This window comes from Colias philodice, chromosome 20 (assembly GCF_061535455.1).
Source record: "Colias philodice isolate Cphi_HAF_F1 chromosome 20, ilColPhil1 Martin Lab GWU primary, whole genome shotgun sequence".
NCBI lineage: Eukaryota > Metazoa > Arthropoda > Insecta > Lepidoptera > Pieridae > Colias > Colias philodice.
The window spans coordinates 7,557,528-7,578,073 of record NC_143105.1 but is presented as its reverse complement, the minus strand read 5'-3'; the positions used below and the strand labels follow the sequence as shown (position 1 = coordinate 7,578,073).

Genomic DNA, 20,546 nt, shown 5'->3' with positions numbered 1-20,546 from the left:
ATTTTGATATCTTTGAATCTTGCCAAAGAAGTTTCACTTCTGACACGTGTGCTCGTCACACACGCTCTTTTTATGTTTTTTAATTTGAATGTTCAAATCTTGGTTTCTATGAGATTGAGAACAAAGTACAATAATTTCCGCCTGTCGCAGCTTCCTCCGGACGGTGATAAGAATACTATCATTGCTTGTCACTTTCTATTGATTGACGCATCCAATATCCTTCATATTTATGTCCTAGTACTGCAAATTGCTTGTGGTCGTATTTTTTCTTTTTATGAACATTTTTTTAGCACATGAAATATTTGGTCTCTACCAAACATAAAATATTTCATATTGTGTTAGAAAATTACCTACCTAAAAAAACAGCATTTCATGATTATTTTGGTATGGCATTCATATATTAATAGGAAAAGAAATAAACAAATCTTCTATAGTAGGTACTAGGTAGGTACGTATTACCATTAGTAAAAATACAGTAAAAATGTTGAGCTGGCTTTAAATTTACCCGTCCGATTAGGGCCCTTCTGGCCTCCTCCACTCAAGCGACAGCTCAAGCCGAGGTTCGTGGTCCCCGTCAAGGGGGGACGCCCTTGTGCATGTCGCTACCAGGGTGAACCTTCAGTTCACCCCCGCGTCCGCGTTAAAATGTAGAAGCCCTTCTGGCTAACATTGAGAGACACCACACAAAAAAAAAAAAAAAAAAAAAAAAAAAAGCTTTAAATTTAAGGCGTTAATAGGGGCTAGCGACCTTGGCGACGATTTACAAGGCGGGATCGGGGGACCGGCGCGAATCTACCGTAGTAAAAGTACGTATAAAAATTATTTAAAAAGATATTTGGATATGGAATCAAAATTTAAAACAACCATGCCCTGTGTTTCAATTTCATAATCACACTGTAAAAACACTACAATAATTGACGCTATATTGACTTAGCGTTTTGGTTTAAAGTCCAAAAATCGACCTCAGTTCATGATTTTTTTCCAAAAAACCCTAATTGTAAAATAAACAAATTAAAACAACCATGCCCTTTATCATATTCGAAACTTTAATATACATTTTATTTAGATATGTACATTAAGAATCTAAGAAGAAAAACGGTTATAACTAGAGTTAATTTTCGGTATTAAAAGGGAATTCTACCCGATTCAGGCCTTAAAAGAAAATGCACCCATAACGCAAAGGGTAATAAAGACAAAATACATTTAAATGCGTGTAAAATTGGAATCCAACATGGCCGCCATCAAATAGAGTGACCACAAATGGGACCGCTTCATGGTAATCATGGGACACTAATGTGACCACGCATCACGACATAGATAATATTCCCTTTTGTTCACTTGCTTTACATTTACCGACGTATATTATTCGTGAGTAACGAAATTTTAATCTCTAAGGATTTTCTTTGATAGTATCGTAATTGGAAGTTCAAAATATTGACGAGCTGTGTGGGATTAATTTGTCTTACGACGATTACATACATATCAAAATAATATTATAAATGTGAATGTAACGCTTTCACGCAAAGAACGGTTGGTACGGAGATAGCTTGAGACCTGATAGGTTTTATCTCGGAAATGCCACGGGCACGGGAACTACAATGATTTTTTGAAAACGCGGGCGATGTCACGAGCGGAAAGCTAGTTACTTATTAATTGTAATAATGGTTAAATATTATTAAATTTAAAATAATCTGTTTAGGATACTTTCCATGACAGGTTTTTTAGTTTAATAAATCACAAACACTTTAATCATAGCTAAGAATTTTGGAATAAAAACAAAATACTAAAGTGACACCTACATGATTTTGTTATATGGCGGAAAAGTCGTAAAGCTTGAAAGGTGCTTTCAATAAAGATAATTTTTAGTGTTCTATATTTATATTCTTATCAAAATAAAAATATATTACTGACATTACTAGAATAAGACAGTTTTTGGATGTTGTATAAGTATTTGAAAAAATGTAAATAATAACTTACACGTTTTCAATAGGGAAATAAACAATGAATATGGGTATATGAAATATAAAATTTAGTAAATTATTATATTTACGTATAATATTTGCATTATTAGATATCAGACATTTATAATATTATAAGTAATAGGATTAACAATATCTATGGTCACAGATAATATAATATGCCACGTGACAAATATAAAGCGAACAAAACACGCTCCTTGTAATTCAATAAAACAAAAGCGGCCAGTGATTGTCTCAATCACATGAGAGGAACATTATCTTCGATTGTCTGACCGCTAGGGATGTACCTATGGTTTATCGATATTTTTATCCCGTACCGAGGGCTCACGATGATTATAATTTATCGAACTCTGTCCAATAAATGTCTAGGTATATTTTTTGTAATTGAAAATGTATTGTTAACGATTGGATTTTAAGAAAAGCAAACTTTTATTCTTAGATAATCACGAATAAAACAAGTAGGTAGTTCTGAACACTTATTTATAATTATTAAAATCAATTTAAACGATATTTGCAGTTATGTATTAATAAGCAGATACAATATATCTTCCCAATTAACAAAGCTATAATATGTTAATTCTTATAAATAATTTAATATTACTACAATATATAATATTTTATTGTCTATAAATATTATATCAAAAATATATTTCATCAAAAAATATCAATGTCGTATGAGTCCAAGATATTAAATTACCTCATCTCTTCATCCTATTGGAGACAAACTGTACGCTTGTCAAAACATAACACAACATGGACCCTAAGGTTAAGTGTTAGAGTTCAATTTGATTCGAATACCTTTTCAATTCAATCCAATAGTATAAATTGTAATAAATTTCAATTAATACGATGACAGGGTATTGTCTTACGAGATTTGGTAACGTTGTATCGTGCGAACTTTTTACAATGCCTTGTATTCGAGTATTATAACAAAAAGTATATATGTAGATATAGATATAATAAATTATGTGCTTTATTCAATACTTACCTTTAATTTGTCGACTTGTAGGCAGTATTTTAAATATTGGGGTGTGTCCAGGATTAAAGCAGCTATAAATATTAATAAATATTGCAAGTTATCGTCGTAATTTGTACCTATGTAAGGTACCTAAATCTTATCAAAATTGAACAAAAGCTGTAAATAAATATAAACAGTATATTTTGTTATAGCAAGTAAAGTCACGTTCTTATAGTATTGATATTGAAAGGTAATTTGCAAAATGTTATTTAAATGAAATTGCCGAAGAATAAAATAAAAATGTTGTTTTATTGGTAATGTAGTATTTATTTACCTTTATTTCATACGCAAATACAAATGTATAGTTTACATTACAAAGAACTGACAATGAAGTAAATTTGTCCAGCAGCAAACTGTGATACTCATTGATGTTTAAAGTTACTCAATTAGGTCTTAATCTATTAAAGATCGCCTCAAAAAAAAAAACAATACCAAAACACATCCCAATCAAAATTTCTTAACAGCCATTCCATTCATTTACACTTAACCATATAAAAATATTTCAAAGCGAACTGTATCAATAGCTTCTGAAAAGTCCTTTTAAAATGCCTAAGTGTAAAATATTACCTAATTATACGGTTCACTGCTATTGTTTGTGTTGCGATTTATTGTGATGGTGTTATGTAAAGTGCACGTGGTTCATAAGTATTGTATTTGAATGCGCTTCTTGTTTTATATTGACGCTCCTTGAATATTTTTGTAACGTAGTTAGTAGTAACACTCGTAAGTGACGTTGACATCTGAAGGTGTTGGTCAAAGATCGGGTGCAAAAGATCGAGAGATAAACGTTTGTCGAAATTGCCTAAAAACAACTTGGTAAGACCATACATAGCACAGTATGTAATGTAGTTCATTTAGGACTAGATAATGAAATATCATCCAAATAATATATAAATGACAAAGAAATTGAAAAAAGATGCAAAGCTCTCTAAAGTAGCAAATTATGTTAAGTAAGACCTTCTTCAACATCTATCATTTGTATTCCCTCCAACAAATCAATACAACTTATTTTAAAAGTAATGCCCTATAATCAAAACTTTTTATATGCGCAGTGCATCAGCATCTTACATCATTTCCATGCGCATTACACCCCGGGTTAAAAATCACATAACAATCCACTCGGATATGATAATGGCGAACGCTATGGATGCGATAGAATATTCAAATTTTACTTCATTTGCCGTTGAGTGAGCACGATTAATATTTCTATACTGACATCAGAAATCATTCCCGTTTCCTCGTACGTGGAGTGCATTTTATCGACATCTGTCCTATTCGTACCTTCCTTAATTGGGAACGTGTGAAAGAGACGGTGAATGTTTGAAGAGCGTCTTATAGCAGTCAATCATCTATATTCGTGGTGGCTAGTGGAATATTATCGAAGCTTCCGGTTGTGTTAAGTCATTGACTTGAAAAAGGCTCATTGCTAGGAACATTTTTGACGAAGTAAATTCAAGTGATGATATTTTTATTCTATACTCTTTTTTTCATATCTTGGAATCTGTGAAACTGCTACGAAACGTGCGAAGATCTAAAATAAAACAATTAAATCGAAGTATTCTTTAAATAGGTCACTAAAGGTTGGCCTTGTGACAATTATGCAAATAAATCCATTTAATTCACTTAAATAAGATCTGCATGGAAAAGATACCGTATTCTTATTCGATTTCTCCGCTAGTGGACACAATGTTAATTAAAGACTTTCTTCAACCAATTTGACAAAATGCACGTATTAAATTACCTACGAATATTTAAATGGTAAAATATTGCTAATACCGAATACAACCTTAAAATTAATGTGATATTTTACATCAAAAACATATATTATAAGTACAAAAATAAGTATCACAATTACATATGTATTATAAAAAGTTGCACGTTACAAGTGGTCCAAGAATAGAACCCTGCGGAACTCCCGAAGTAACACGGCTTTGTATCGAAGGTATTTAACATGTGCAAAGACGATGAAGAACACCTTGTAAATATTAATCGCTCCCCATATAAGAGTGCGCCGTTAGTAACCGGTACCGAGCGTTTGCAGCATTGTTAATTGTATTTGTTAATTAAATGTCGTTTTAGTTATGTTTGTCTTGCTGGCTATCTAGGACCTTGTTTTGCACTCTAGTTGGTTTAATTTACTATACATAGTATTCAAATGATGTTAATGAATTCTTATCCTGATCGGGGGTAACGTTGTGAAAGGCTTAAGGGAAGTCCTTTTGTTTCCTTACGCGTCGTTACACATTTTAATTAATAAGTTAATTTTTAGATTTAGTTAATAATAAAATTCTAAGGAAGTTGCGGTTAATCTCGGTGATTTCTTCATTAACATTAACGTCTTACTTGGTACTGTTCAGTCGGCTAACATAAATAAAGCTGGCGTTTGAATATAAAACGAAATTCAATGTAACGTGTACGAACTTTCACTGAATGAATAAAACGCCACACACGAGGTTTTAAAATTCGAGGCGCTATTCTGTAAACCGTTCGATTAACAAGAAAGAATTTTGTCACGACAAGATCCGAGAATTCATTACGAATGTGGGGAATGCTAATGCCTGTCACATTTGTGCTGGATTGACGGCGTGTTATTACGTTTTTGAGACCAGAATTGGGCCGCGTCTCGCATCTTTGTGGCAATTGGATCCTTGCCTGTCAGGCAACGGAAAATCTTAAAACGAAGTGATTAAAGTGAATTTATTTGTTCAATTTCATCTGATTGGACTTTTTAGTCTGTTGAATTTTTATGGCAATCCATTTCCATTTTTTATTCGTTTCTGTGCTACGCTTGCTACGTTGATGCAGCGTGCTGCATCTGTCTGTACCTACTTTGTTACTATTTATTAAAAAAAAATATTAAATAATATATTAGTATATGTTTAAAAACATTTATTTTTATCACACGAGCGTATAACGATTGAATAATTCAAAATTTTATGTCGCTTCCCATATTTCGCATTCGATGTTATCACTTCTTCCTGTCAATTCGATGAAAATAAAAAAAAGGAATTTATTAGGTGTTGCCGTATAAATAATTTCCAACGAGGTGTCGAACTTATCACCAGCTATTGTCCAATGAGATTTTATCTCAGTATTGTAATGTTTTGTCCCGGTATGGTCGTGAAATGAATCGGGAATAAGGCCGCCTTCTAAGAAATAGTTCTTTGTTAAAAAACGTAAGATCCGTGCGAGGGATGAATAGGTAAACAATATTTAATATCACGCTGTATCACATATTAATTCATTGGAGGAGCGTTTGAAATCACCGACTTTAAATTATTGATACACCCCACTAGCACAATAATATAGAAAAAATAAATAAATAAAAAATGTTTTATAGTCAGTCCTTGTTACATCAGACTATGGGACATAAAGGACAAAAATATTCTTTGATGTATTTTGCATAAATTGTGACAAGAATTAATATCTAATTAATTGATATGAGTATAAAATATTCTATAGAATAAAAATTTAACAAAAAACCCATCATGCACTTGGTGCAGTACTCCATCAGTTAAAAGTATTCGAGCACATAATAAAACGAATCACCTCAAGTGTGTCTATTCATAGCAATCTGAAGAGGTTTAGAAGTAAACATGAACTATCAAGTGAAGTAGCCGCATTTAACTAATCTATGCTGGTCCACCTACGTACGCCCCTATTGTTACGATTTTAGGGTCCCCTGGTCAATTATCTATTTTGTGTACACTTTGAGTACTAGTGGAGGTATATGGGTTAAATGTAGCTATGATTGTGATCCCTGTTTTGCATATATGTGTTTTGTAAATACGTTAATGAAATCGATTTTTCAACTACCAAAAATCTTCAAATTTCATTGAAATATTTTGTATGTTCCTATAATGTTGTTTCTTTATTCTTTTAGCACTGTGTATAAAATAGAAAACTTATTTAATTAACCCATTAAAAATTCCTTATTGTCTAACTAACTTTGTCAATTGGAAATAATGTTTCTACAGAAAATACTTTATGATGACTTATTTATTGCAACATGTAGGTAATCGGTATAAAATACAGATGAATAATGTAGGAGGTAGATTAATGGTAATTAAGGATAGATAACCTACTATTAGCGCCATATAATCTTCCACGTATTACATAATGTTCACATAATTATTTTAAATAGCCTTAGATCCTGGTATACACATTGATGAAATAGTTCTCTAGTTATTCTTTTTAATTATTTATTATTAACAGTTAATCATTTTAGTACCAATTTACTGAGGTATTGAAATTGTTTTATTTCTATTAATAAATGTAAAAAAATATTTGAAGATAGCATAGTCAAAATCTCAAATGAGTGTGCAAATGTAATGCAGTGCATTTGATATGATTCATTAAATTCAATACTTTAAAATATACTAGTATGGTTGTTAATGTTTTATCTAACTGCCCAGTGCCCTACAGGAAACATTACGCGTTTATGGCGCGAATACCAAAATAATTGTGGAGGAAGGAAGGTGGAATGCCTCCATCGAAAAAGGGAGGATCCTCGACCAGCCTACTCGACTGGCCGGCCGTGAAGGCCCCGATGGATGATGTCGGAAAGTTGTATATATAGCTCTGTAGCGAAATTATTTAGTATGGATTATACGGAACCGCTGCATCATCTTTAGTAACTAGTAACCTAATTTTTAGTGTCTGGTTTAAAGAAAGCGTTTGGCTGATCCATTTCGCCTTTTGTTTTTAACACAAAGGATGTTATTGTTAACGATATGTCTGTTAAATCTGGGCTTAGTCCCGTTTACGTAATTTCTTTACTAATAAATCGATTTTGTTTAAATTATGAAAAAGTAATGAGTGACTTTCATTAAATAAAATGTTTTTAAAATGCTTGTAGGTATAAGCTGTTTTAATCGAAAATATTGTCTTTAAATTAGGTAAATGAGCATGTTATATTTCTGAATCTGGGTATACCTGAAGCCGTTGGTATAGGACCAAAACTTAAATTTAATATTCTACTGTAAATTTAAAACTGATTTGATCTACAAGAAACTAGTTTAACCTGACATTTTGTTTGTAAAATAACCTCAAAGTGTAAGGATTTATGTTCAAAACTTTTTGATTGCACTCAAATCTCTGTGATGTTGGCTATAAATTCATCTGATATATCCGCTTGGTGTTTATTTGTGTGTAACCAATACTTTAATATTTGCTATTATTTAGTTTAAATATTAAGAAGTCTTTTGATCTGCGTTAAAAGGTTGGTTAATTTCTAAGACAAAAAATTCTTTCAGATTTCATTATCTTACATTTGGAGTATTAATCTCGTATTTTACTTGGATTTAGCTTCTTGCCTGATCTACATGCCCCTATGAATAGTTTTCGTTATGTATTGCGGAGATGATCTTTATGACTGTGTTTATGACATAGGTAAACTATATTGACTAAAAAACTTTATTTTTCCCATCGAGATAATATGTACTACGTACATACTATCTCTATGATTTTCCACACTTTATTTGGATATATGGGAAAATATTCAATTAATATTTATAAGTAACGACACATCCAGATTTAACTGAAAGTTAGTTTTTATAATATTATGCACGGGCTATTTTTCCGGGTGTAATTACAATCACAGATTAAATAGAATTCGTCCAAAGATATCAGATTGTCTATTTGGCCTCTTTTGATCGGATTAAAAGTCATATCAAACTAGCAAATGTTTTCACAGATTAAATAGGTATACCATATCGGGATGTGTATATTATTATTATTTGTGTACATTTATGTCTGACAGACAAATTACGCACAATTTATGTCAGTGTGGACAGAATAACGGTTAAATAAACACATTTAATTCGTAATTAAGTCGACACAAGCTAATTTTGTGCGCATTCATTAGTCTTGAGGTGTTGAAATAATTGCCGCGTGTGTATGTTTTATGGAATGAAAAAGGTTTTTTATGGTAGTAAAAAGATGACTGAAATGGCAGTTTTAGTCGATTAAATTTGATCATGTTTTCCAATCTAAAAAGTAAATTTTGGCTGGTAATAATATGATTTTCCTTGAGTTATTATCCTTGCTATAAATATTATTACAATTTGCATAATATACATTTAACTTATTAAAGTATGACACAATGTTTTATAAACAATTCCTTTAATACAGTTACATGTTATCGATATAACGTACAGCCCTAGTACCTCCTACGATTTTATCAACAAATGTTTGGCTCTGCTACCGAACTACTGTATTTCGCAAAATTGTTATCAATTTGCAAAGCCAATTCACATCACGTAGCACCTCGTAGCTCGTAACGGGCACTACAATTGAATAAATATTCGCCGCGGGCCACTAGTGATGTCCACTTGTCGATAGCGAGGACGTTTATCGATATTTATGTGATTGTTTTATGTGTCAGATCGAATAAATCGCACACAGTCAATTGAGACTGTGTGCGATTTATTTAATTATTTTATTTGAATAAGAAAAAAACTTTGTAGATATAGATTGTATTCATAAAAGGTACGTACTTATGATGATATGTAGTTCATAAAAATGAGAACACACAAAAACACAAACCAGAGAAACAGTATTCGACACAAAAACGGAAAAATGATTTTCTTTTACCACCATGTTACAAACATGTAAAAAAATCATAAACTATCTCGTATTAGTTCCCAAGAAATCCATCGTAAGTACATCACGTTATTTACACGAAAAAACAAACATTTACAAACCTTAAATAAAACAAGGTTATGTGAATCATCGCCGGTGTAAACCAGATTATATTGTTAAATATAGTCGATATTTAATATTATTTCGAACATCACTAGTAAATTTAGCGTTGATTTAAAAATTATTAACTTTACGTATGGGGGAGATATTCTTTCCATAGTTTTGAATAAACGTGTACGGAAGTTTTTTGTTACAATGATTTTATGGGGTTTCAATGGAGAATTAAATGTGTATTTATGTGTTTGTGGGAAATGGGGGTCTATAGCGAATATTTTAGATAATACTTAGTTGTAATTGAAAGCAAGTTAAACGGTCAATTTGTAAAGTTCTTTGTTATTGTGTATCGTTTACAGAAATAGCATTGTATATTAGCGAGGGTTGCATTTGATACTGGACCGATTTTGATGATATTTTTGGTTGGTGTAGTTTCAATGATGTCATGACTATCGATGTAAAAATCGATGCAATAAATAAAGACAAATTTCTAAAATAATTAATGAAACTGATCAAAATACATAGTTTTAAAAGTCTTTATAATTAGAAAACAGTGAAAAATTAAGACAACGTAGTAAACTGAAAGTATAGTATTTGAATTTACTAAGTGTTTAGTGAAAACCTAAATATATACAGGGCTATTATCAGGTCATAACTCGGCAGTATTATTTGGGCTACAATTTTGCAGATCCCATGAACAGATTGAAAACAGCAGTTCGTTCGTTTGTTTACGCGAGTTACTTGCTACAGTCACTAAAACACCTAATAGTTCAAAATACTCCCTGGGTGGAGTAATTATACATAATAATTCAGTTGATTTACCAATAGGTTGAATGACCGCAAAATTTGACTCGACAATTTTGAAGATATAATTTTTAAAGTGTTTATTTTGATTACCTTGAAGAAATCTAGTTTATTTTTGAATTAAATAAGTACCTACAGCGTAACTACTCTGGGTAAAAGGAGAAATCCGGACTATATGACATTAAAATTGAGTCGCTCAAATGTATTATGGAATCTAAAGTAGGTATTCAAAATATGATGCAATTAAATGGTAGGTATAATTGGAATATGTATCCCATTTAGTAATGTTCTTTACATTATCAAATCATAAACAAATCCGCTTCAGATGAATACAGTTAGTAACAGCATTACTTAGCTACTAAACGATGTAAACGAAGCACCATATATACAATACGAAAATAGCGTATTGCGTCCAAGATTTGACCGCGTACATAAAATTAGATGAAGATAATGCGACGTAGTTTTAATGTGACGGTAATGTATGTTTTAACTGGTTTTCCGTGATATTGTGTGATATCGATATGTATCTATATTTTATATTAGGTACTTATAATATATATTTAAATGTATTAAAAAAATTACGCAGTAGGAAAGTCGCTTTCTCGTGTGTATTTTAGGGTGATCTTTCCACGTCTATCGTCACGCATATCGTTGATCTTGTAGATGAAAATATTTTGTTTACTGTCTTATAATAGACCTTATAATATTTTACCTCGGATAAACTCAATATCACACGTATTTCAAACGCAAAGCTATATTATAAAGATTAGAGTCATAGTTTTTTTTGTTGATAAATGTTCTGTTTTATGTTCAATGCAGAAGAAACCGCGGGTCAAAAACAATCTCAGTCTATGTAAATAACTACTAATCTCACTTATCAGTCATCTGATATATGCATTCGATTTACAATTCCTGTACGGCATGTGAATACTGAGTAATTTCAAAGAATGTTTTATATTTAGACGTAAATGTTTCTACGTACGGATAAATAACATTTACTAAGATATCCATTAATTTCTTTGGAAACTGAATTATTCACATGCTCCTTATTGATTCTGTTCTGAAGACAATTTGGACGAATTAGATAAACAAGATCTGCTGGGCAATTTCTTGGAAACCTATTGTTTGAATGGAAGTTTAAAATGTTTAATACGTCACGGATTTGTTTATTTTAGTGTTTACTAGCTTTCCGCCCGCGGCTTCGCCTGCTTTGTCTAAAACATCATAAATTATATACTGAAACCTTCCTCTTGAATCACTCTATCTATTAAAAAAAAACTGCATCAAAATCCGTTGTGTAGTTTTAAAGATTTAAGCATACATAGGGACATAGGGACAGAGAAATCGACTTTGTTTTATACTATACTAGCGGTTCGCCCCGGCTTCGCCCGTGGTACATATTTACGTTTTCTCTACATAAAAACCATCCTCGTACTTCAAGGAATATAATAAAAAAAAAGAATTATCGAAATCGGTTCAGCCGTTCTCGAGTTATGCGCTTACCAACACATTTTGCGATTCATTTTTATATATAAGATAGTGATAGAACGTTCTAGAATTTAAACTACGTTTCTTGTATAAGACTCGGTTGGCAAATAATATGAAGTATAAAATATTTTGTATATCTAACGCTGACCGGAAAATCCTAGAAATACTGTAGCCGAGGTTCATAGACATCTACATCAAAGTCAAACTCAAAACTCAAACTCAAACATTTATTTATTCAATTAGACTTCTACTTCACTTTTGAAACGTCATTACATATTTTTAACAATTAAGATTATTAAATTACATCGATAAATGAATCGTTATTTTGAATATTATGCTACTGATACAAACGTAATTTTAAGTTTTCTTTAAAAGATGTCACTTGAAAAATATTTTGAACAAACTCAACTCATTATCTACGACAATCTAAATGGTACACTAAGTTCAAAGTTATCGTCAAGTAGCAATGTGTAGCACTCAAAAACACAAGCACTTTATTGAAGTACAACCCTTCTTAAATATAAATAAATCAATTGGTCTGTCCCGATGTCAATTATAGATTAATGGTTAGTGTTGTGCGTGGGTATTGTCGATACATGTGAAAAAAGAGTAATTTATTAAAGTGAAACTTTTATTACATCGTCTCAAACTTTTTGGTCTGTGTAGCGCATGTCGCGTGTATCGCGGCTGCCGAGTAGGTATACCTACTCGGCAGCCGCGATACACGCGACATGCGCTACACAAAGCAGTGTTCGGAACCGTTCGAACAGTTTCACTTTTACCGTGGTTTCATAAAACCACACAACATTTTTTATGCGGTTTGTTATGGGTAAATAAGTGTACCCATATATTAAATTAGAAGTTAGTAAATATGTTACTTCCATTTGGATTTGGGGTTATTTTAAATATGAATTCTATTTTTTTGTTTGCAATATGAAGCTACTGTTACGAATAATGTTTCGATATTCGTTCGTTTTGATATTCATATTACTTAAATAAAAAATCGTGCGTGCCAATCACACGTGTCAAAAGTGAAACTTCTTTGGCTAGATTCAAAGATAACAAAATTTAAATTACTCCGTAAGGTGACGGTATTGCCAAGACGCGACTTTGAAATTTTACTCTCAACGCGCCTAAAGAAGTTTCACTTCAAAAATATGCATAGGTACAATTCTTATAAAATAAATATTTTAAGTTTTTATACAAGTTGACAGTTTCTCGTTAAAGCTGTAACATCAATATATCAATGCAAACATGAATGCGTGTTTTCGAGATAATATACGCATTGTTTATTCTCAAGAGATAAGAATTTACGGTCAAGGGCGAATCGCAAGCTCAATGCAGTTTCTTGTTTTGATATTATTTTTAGTTTTGCTGTATGCATTTTGAATTTAACTTGTTTTAAATTATAACGGAGAAAATCCATTGTAGATAATACTAATGATAAATAAACAATCAAGGTGTGATATTTAACATATTTAATTTCTTTGTATGGATTGAATAATAACAAAGAATTTAAAATATTTTGGATATACCTAACACCTGAACTTCTTCTTCGCCTTTGAACTTTTTTCTATTTATTTTTAAGATGTACCTAAGTATTGTATATATTAAGATGTAAGATGTTGTATCTACAGACTACATCCCGTTCTTCCTCGAACAAATATCTCTTAAACATAACTTTATAAATCCTATAATAAGTCTACTATCCAAACGTTGTAATAAATAATTTAAAAAGTTTGATATTAAAATAAACAACGCATCCCAATTCGCGCGCATTTTATCCACTAGCATTAAAAACTAAAACTGCCGCATCCAAAATACAAATACAAACGTTTTTTCGTCAAACAAAAAGGTGTGCAGGAAGTTTACAGCACGTGTTCATTGCACAGGATGTTGACTCCGCTACGACTTGCGCTAGTTACTGGCTACAGTTTAATTGGCGAGTTGGTTTATAAATGAACGCGTGTTTTGTGCGTTTGGATGTGGTAGTTTATTTTGTGCAAAATTAAACGCAAGTTAAGAATAATACATTTTAAATTTTTCTTCTTCTCTTAATTAATGGCTCCACCTAATAAAAAGGGACTTCGCCAATGTCCAAATTTTTGTCAATTGGCGTTAATTTGATATTTGGATAGGTTTTAAATGAAATAATGTCGATTTATTTTTCATAATTTAGATTTGTTTTAGATAGAAATAAGCTTAGGACAATAGGTCATCACAAACATCTTAGTAAGCAAAGTTGTTACAAACAAAATTGAAAATTGCACATTAATTGCGATAAAAAATAATAAGGTTAATACCAAACCGCGATAAAAATTACCACACCTCTTCAATTGTATAATTTCTTATTTACATACGTTATTAGTATTCCAATTGTACTACAAGGTATTAAAACGAGTAATGTGATGACATTTTTATCAATCAAAAGGTATAAAAGGTGTAATTGAGGTTTTAGCGGTTTGTGGTTTTGTAATAATATATTATTGAGAATAATAAATTATAAATAATTCATTGCGACCACAAAAGTACATTCAACGTGTGATATAAGTGCAAATGGTTATAATTTATTATGTAACTTAGTTGTTCTTGTAACCTTGTATCTTTACTTAGAAAATAGTTTTTTGTGAGGCCTGTTTCAGCGTAGCTACCAGCTTTTAGCAACATTTAAATATGTATGTAATAGCATTCTATTTGTCCATGGTAATAGGTATCTCGTATCAAATTCCTTCCAACTCCATTAAATTAATAGAATCAATTGATAACTAAATAAAAATGAAGAGATAAATTTAAATTGCATTTTCCAATGTTATAATAATTGGTAGACATATAATAATGACTTCAGTAACCTACTCCTCACACAGTACATTCACATCATCACAAACTATGAAATAATTACCTTAAATTAATTTATAATTAAAAGGAAACTTCAAACACCCTCTACGAGGAACAGCTCAGGAATATTAAAATAAAAACAGCCACGCCCGCCATCTGGCGGCGCGTCGGAACAACTACTTTGTTATATAATTGTTTATTTTACTTGCACCAATGTTCTGCGTTATGCATACAATAAAAACCAATAAACGAACAGGAGTTGATAAAAAAGCGTTGAGGATTTTTCAGTGAGTAGAGAAACTAAACTTGATTTTACTTGGCGATTTTTAGTCTCCCAAATCTTAGGAAAAAAAGTTTGAAATTTTCCAAACATTATTCTATGAGCAACAGTCAATTCGAATACTTTAAGAAAATGGTTATATTGGAAGCATGTGCACTAATCAAAAAGTAAAAATAACGACATATAAAATTTGGCTCCTAATAGTGTCCACTTCTGACACATATCTAAACTAATAAATATCTAAATTCATAAAACTGATGTAGGTACTTATTATCGAATTAGATCTTAACCTTTCACCCATAAAATATTTCTAACACAATATATTTCACTATTAATAAAGGGCTATCGCCGCCCTTGTATCCAATTATTTACACTTCATTTATTTATACCACATATTATAAAACACGGCACGAAAATAAATCAACTGAAAACGAATCGTTGAAAGTTCTATTTTCATTCGAGGGTAAAACAATAAAAAAGCAATGTTACCCTCAAATTCCTGGGCCATATTTAAATGGTAACCCTTCGTCACTATGATATATGATTTTACGGCACGTGTGAACTGTAACATTGAACAGATTTTAAACTTCAAGTATCAAAGCTTTGGTACTGTTGCTTATCATGACGATAAGAATTATTATATTATTCTAGCATAGATAATTATTATGATTTTAGCAATGGTTAGGTATTTCGAACTATCGCTAGAATATGGCAGAAAATATTATAGCTAATTGGATTTCATTGGATACTAGCAAACCGGGCGAACTCCGTTTCGCCACCAGAGACACCTTTTCTTTGCTATAAACCTCACGGAGCCCGAGACCTTTCCAACGAATGCAAAACCGTGGAAATCGGTTCGTGCATTCTGGAGTTATAGCGTCAGGAAGGAAAACCCGACTTATTTTTATATAGTAGATTATATTCTGTTTATAGTATTTTTATAACAATATAAAAAAGTTACGAGCGAAATACCTGAGGAGTGAATGTATCTTGGCTTTAGAATAAAAGCTAGGCTACGCAGTTCAGATTTATTTTACTCTGCTTTAATACAATATTTTTCTTGAAATTATATACAATATGAAAAGTATATGAAAAAAGTTAAATATATTATGTATTTGAATTAGACCAACGTAAGATAAAGCTATCCAAAGGGCATATCTAATTACATACTTTTAACTGTAAAACCTTCAGCATGCCACACGTGTTGTGACTAATCCAAAATACATCATTTAATCAACCCCTTGTATGTCACTGTATCAAATGCAGCGTTATTTTATACTTTGTTTATTTAATGCTTAATTTTATACGGTGCCAATGAACTCCGGACCAGAGATTATATTTAAAATTATCCGAATGCAGAAAATGCATTAAAAATTTCCTCACAACGTCACGTACTTTTGAATCTGTCCCATTTAATGATGCACGCAATTTTATATCTTAATCAGACGAGTTTTAAGCCAAAATCACGTGAATAGAATGCGGAATAAAAATGTGTTGTGGTCATCATTAAAAATAAATACTTTAAATAACAGTTTTTTAACTGCTCGCTGGATTTAGTCGATCGTTGATGGAACATTTAGAAGTTCAGGAATCTCTGGTTATTCTGGTACTATTATCGTAATACCTACGTTTTATTGGATCATCGCTTTTGTTAATGTTGCTAATCTGACTTTACGCTTCTGTTTCTACTACTTTCATAAATTGGATAGTGGAAAAGGAATAAGTACACGAACTTTCTAGTTACGTTAGCTTATATAAGCATGAGATCAGATTTATCGACGATGGAATTAGGAAAGGAAAGATTGATAAATTGCTTAACGCTTATGCACTTCATATGCGTAAAGGAAGAACTTGAAGATTTACCAGTAAATTATGTACCTCAAGCCAGAAATAAAGGGATTGCGTTTTGACGGTTATTGCATTTCACGCACCCCGTATATCAGTGCTTACTGTTTTATGTCCGTTACGTTTTGAATTTTATTGCCTGGGTAAGTAGGTCTATTTTTGGACTTTCACCAGATGGTCGGTAACATTGTTGCAAAACATATTTCTTAGTAGCTAACAACATATGACTTATTGTCTACGTTCATTTGCAGCACTCAATTTAGAAACTAATTATTCCAAGGATACAACTAATTATAGCTTCAGAGTTGAAGTAAATCCAGGATTTTAGGTAAGAATGAAATACTACAAGAATTTGAACAATTTAAGCACAAGTCTTTTTACATCGCAGACGATCTAAACTACGGCGCAAATATTCTATGAATTTCTACAGAAATAACTGCTCACAAAGCGGGTATGTGTATGAGGACAAAAAGGGTTCAAATAGCGTGTTTCATTGTTTCAGAGGCTAATGGATCCCAACAAGACGAGTTGAGCTTCTGAGTGAAACATGAAGCGCGCCGCCATTGCGTTTTGGCGCGAACTGCCTATTGCTGTCACTTTGACGTTTGCGATTTTGGCTTGCGTTTCAGCCAGGGACATCGTTTTGGGTAAGTTTAAAAAGCATTTGCATGTTTCTATAAATTTTATTTTATATTTTGTATAGTTTAAAGAACTATGATTTTTCGTAGTTAGAATTAACTTTCTGAAGTTTAATGTTTTAAAAATTAGTGATGTTTTAACCCTAAGTGGTGTTCAATTCCAGTATAGGGGTAATAATAAAAATAAATGTAAAGTTAAATTTAAACATGCTGTCATAACGAAACAATACAATAATTTTACAGTAATTGCGGTTGAAATTTTTCCAAAAACTCATCAGTATTCATATACAGCAGTTATTAAACATGCATCAACGATAATAACCGGATATAGACGTTATTGTTAGGAAGTGCTAAATCATACAAAAAGATCTGGTCGCCATTTTTAAAAATCACTAGTAAAACCAAAAAACAACGCTAACAATGGACCAAAACACTCATTGAATTTTTATTAACATTAACAATATCAATTGGGTGAATTAAATATTCTTCTAACATCCGTCTTTGATATATTAACAAAAATTTAAAGTCACGCAAAGAATTTAAAATTAAACGTTACGATCTGCATACAAATGTCAAAATCCATTTTTGAACGATGATTTTTTGGCATTGGAAAAGGTTCCATACGTGTGTTTGATTGTATTTGATTGTACCCTGAGTTGCCGTATGAAAATATTGCATAATAATATTTATGCAAATGCGATTGTATGCAAAATGCAACTTTCTTTACTCCGTTGCCGTGGATAGAGTTTTACGACCGAATCGTGACGGTTAAATTGAAACATAGCTACAATTTAAACAAACATTCTTTATGTCTTCATCAATTCTATATTCAAAAATGTTCTATCACAGACTAAATATTCTAATATCTAACGTTCATAAACTTTTTTCGTCATAACGTTCGAAAAAAAATCAAATTCGAAATTTAAATAATGGCCATAAACAAAAATCTCACAGCGGCAAATGTAATTACGTCACGGGCGCAATCGATTGTCGCATCACCCTCTCATTTGGTCCTCATTAGGGCCCGGATGCATAGACAATTATATAAATGACCAATCTAACGTGGCCTTTAGTTTTCCTTCACGACGTACATATCCTTCGCTTTGATCGGAAGGGTGGGGGTCTATTCTCATTGGTCGTTACCGGACGTCATATTTATAATTTACATTGCTTGGTCCAATCAGCTCGGTTTATGTAAATGAACTTATGATATGTAATTTACTTAGATGTGGATTATTATAGCTATTAGTGTTACATGAAAGGCTTTTAGATATTCATGATAATTATTTATTATTTGTATTTGTATAAAATAAAGTAACAAACGATAAAATCTATAATATGTATGTGTAAGTATATGTAAAATGTGTATGTCTATATTATGTAGTTACAGATCAGTTATTTTGCGATATCAAAAATATTATTTATTTTATTTTTCTCTAAATTTTTTAATTGAAATTACTAACCAATTGATCATTTTAAAAACATTGATTTGCTATGGGTCGTCACTATCGATAGATATATATGGTTCGATGGTGTTGTTATCTTAGAAAAAATCTGGCTATTACTTTGTATTTACAGTATTTTTTGAAAATACAAAAACCCCTAAATAAAAGAAACGATATACATTACTCCTTATATATGCTATTTCAAGATCCCCCGCAAGTTGTGTGGCATTAACTTATTTTCGTTTTACGATTCTGTGACATTAACGAGAGCTCAACAAATACTCTTTATCGAAAGTCGGTAAACATTTGCAGTGATGGCAATGTGCGAGTCATCTCGATTCGACCCTAAACAAATATGTTCTGATAAGCGTTGGTTTTTGCGAATTTGTCAATATGTATGTGGGTACTTGGTAAACATCTTGTGATAAAAATTTAGAGAGAGAAACCTTATATATTGTGGTGTGGGGAGGTACAATGCCAAGTGAAAATTAAGCATTCGTTAAAATTTGTAGGAAGCGCGCTCCATCTTAGGCCATATCAAGCGCTTCCCTTTTGTCCAAAAAACAAGCATAACTATAGGTAGGTAGCCAGATACCTATAAGATTTAAAATATTTTTGACTATCCTTATTCGTTTATAAGAAATTTATATTACGAACTAAGAAGAAAGATTACGTTGTTTACTATTCACAGAAAAGCGAGGCATAAGATACAAAACAGGTGTTATTAATTCGCCAGTGCTAGAAATAACATTTAGATTAGCTATCTTTAAATCTTTCCTCTTATATAACCATTATATATTGCTGCGAACAAAGGGACTAGAATTATTTTTTAACAAAAAACTGAACCGCTTACAAATTGTCAGAACTAAAACAAAATTGAAATGACCACATGTGAGCCGTCTTTCTAATGAAAAAAAAATCATAATCCTTTCATCCAGCCTAAAGTTCTGAGGTAACAAACCCAAAAACAGTCGAATTGAGGAGCTTCTTTTTTGAAGTCGGTTGAAAATAGGATGAACGCAATAAAAACGTACTGTGATTCTACACAACCGGCCAATTGAGGTAGTTAATAAATCACAGCTATTCGCGACCATTAACTTGTTGTGGGCAGATTTAGTTGGACACCTAGTTTCAAGGTACAATCACTGCAAAATAAGACAACTAAAAAATGCAACAAAATATCTTGATAAATACAGCAATATGTTACACATATTTATTCTGACAAATTAGAAGGACACGAGATTCGAAAAGATAGCAAATATTTATATAAACATGAGACCACCAAGTAAACTAATCACTTATATTATAAGCCAAATCTTAACAAACAAGAAGTGAAACAAGTGATAACTGCGTTAAAAACAACCGACTTCAAACTTGCACTTGCAACATTTACAAATACAGACAAAAATGCTCATAAAGTAAAAACTACTGGGCCTATCCGAATAAAATTTTTATGGGACCAATTCGACACCATCCCGCATCGAACAAAAAAAGAATCACGTAAATCGGTTCAGAAAC

At 31.7% G+C, this 20,546-nt stretch overlaps 1 protein-coding gene and 1 pseudogene across 3 annotated transcripts in view; both read left to right on the top strand.

Moving 5' to 3' along the window:
* Positions 1-20,546, top strand: part of LOC149479552 (uncharacterized) — a 217,863-nt pseudogene that overhangs the window by 30,796 nt on the left and 166,521 nt on the right. The gene's annotated exons all lie outside the window — the stretch shown is intronic.
* Positions 1-20,546, top strand: part of LOC149479554 (fibroblast growth factor receptor homolog 1-like) — a 69,796-nt gene that overhangs the window by 4,542 nt on the left and 44,708 nt on the right. For both annotated transcript variants that reach the window (XM_089708063.1, XM_089708064.1), the window contains exon 2: positions 17,448-17,592. In XM_089708063.1, coding sequence (XP_089564189.1) covers positions 17,493-17,592 — 100 coding nt within the window. In that variant the 5' untranslated portion in view covers positions 17,448-17,492. The remainder of the gene's footprint in view (positions 1-17,447; positions 17,593-20,546) is intronic.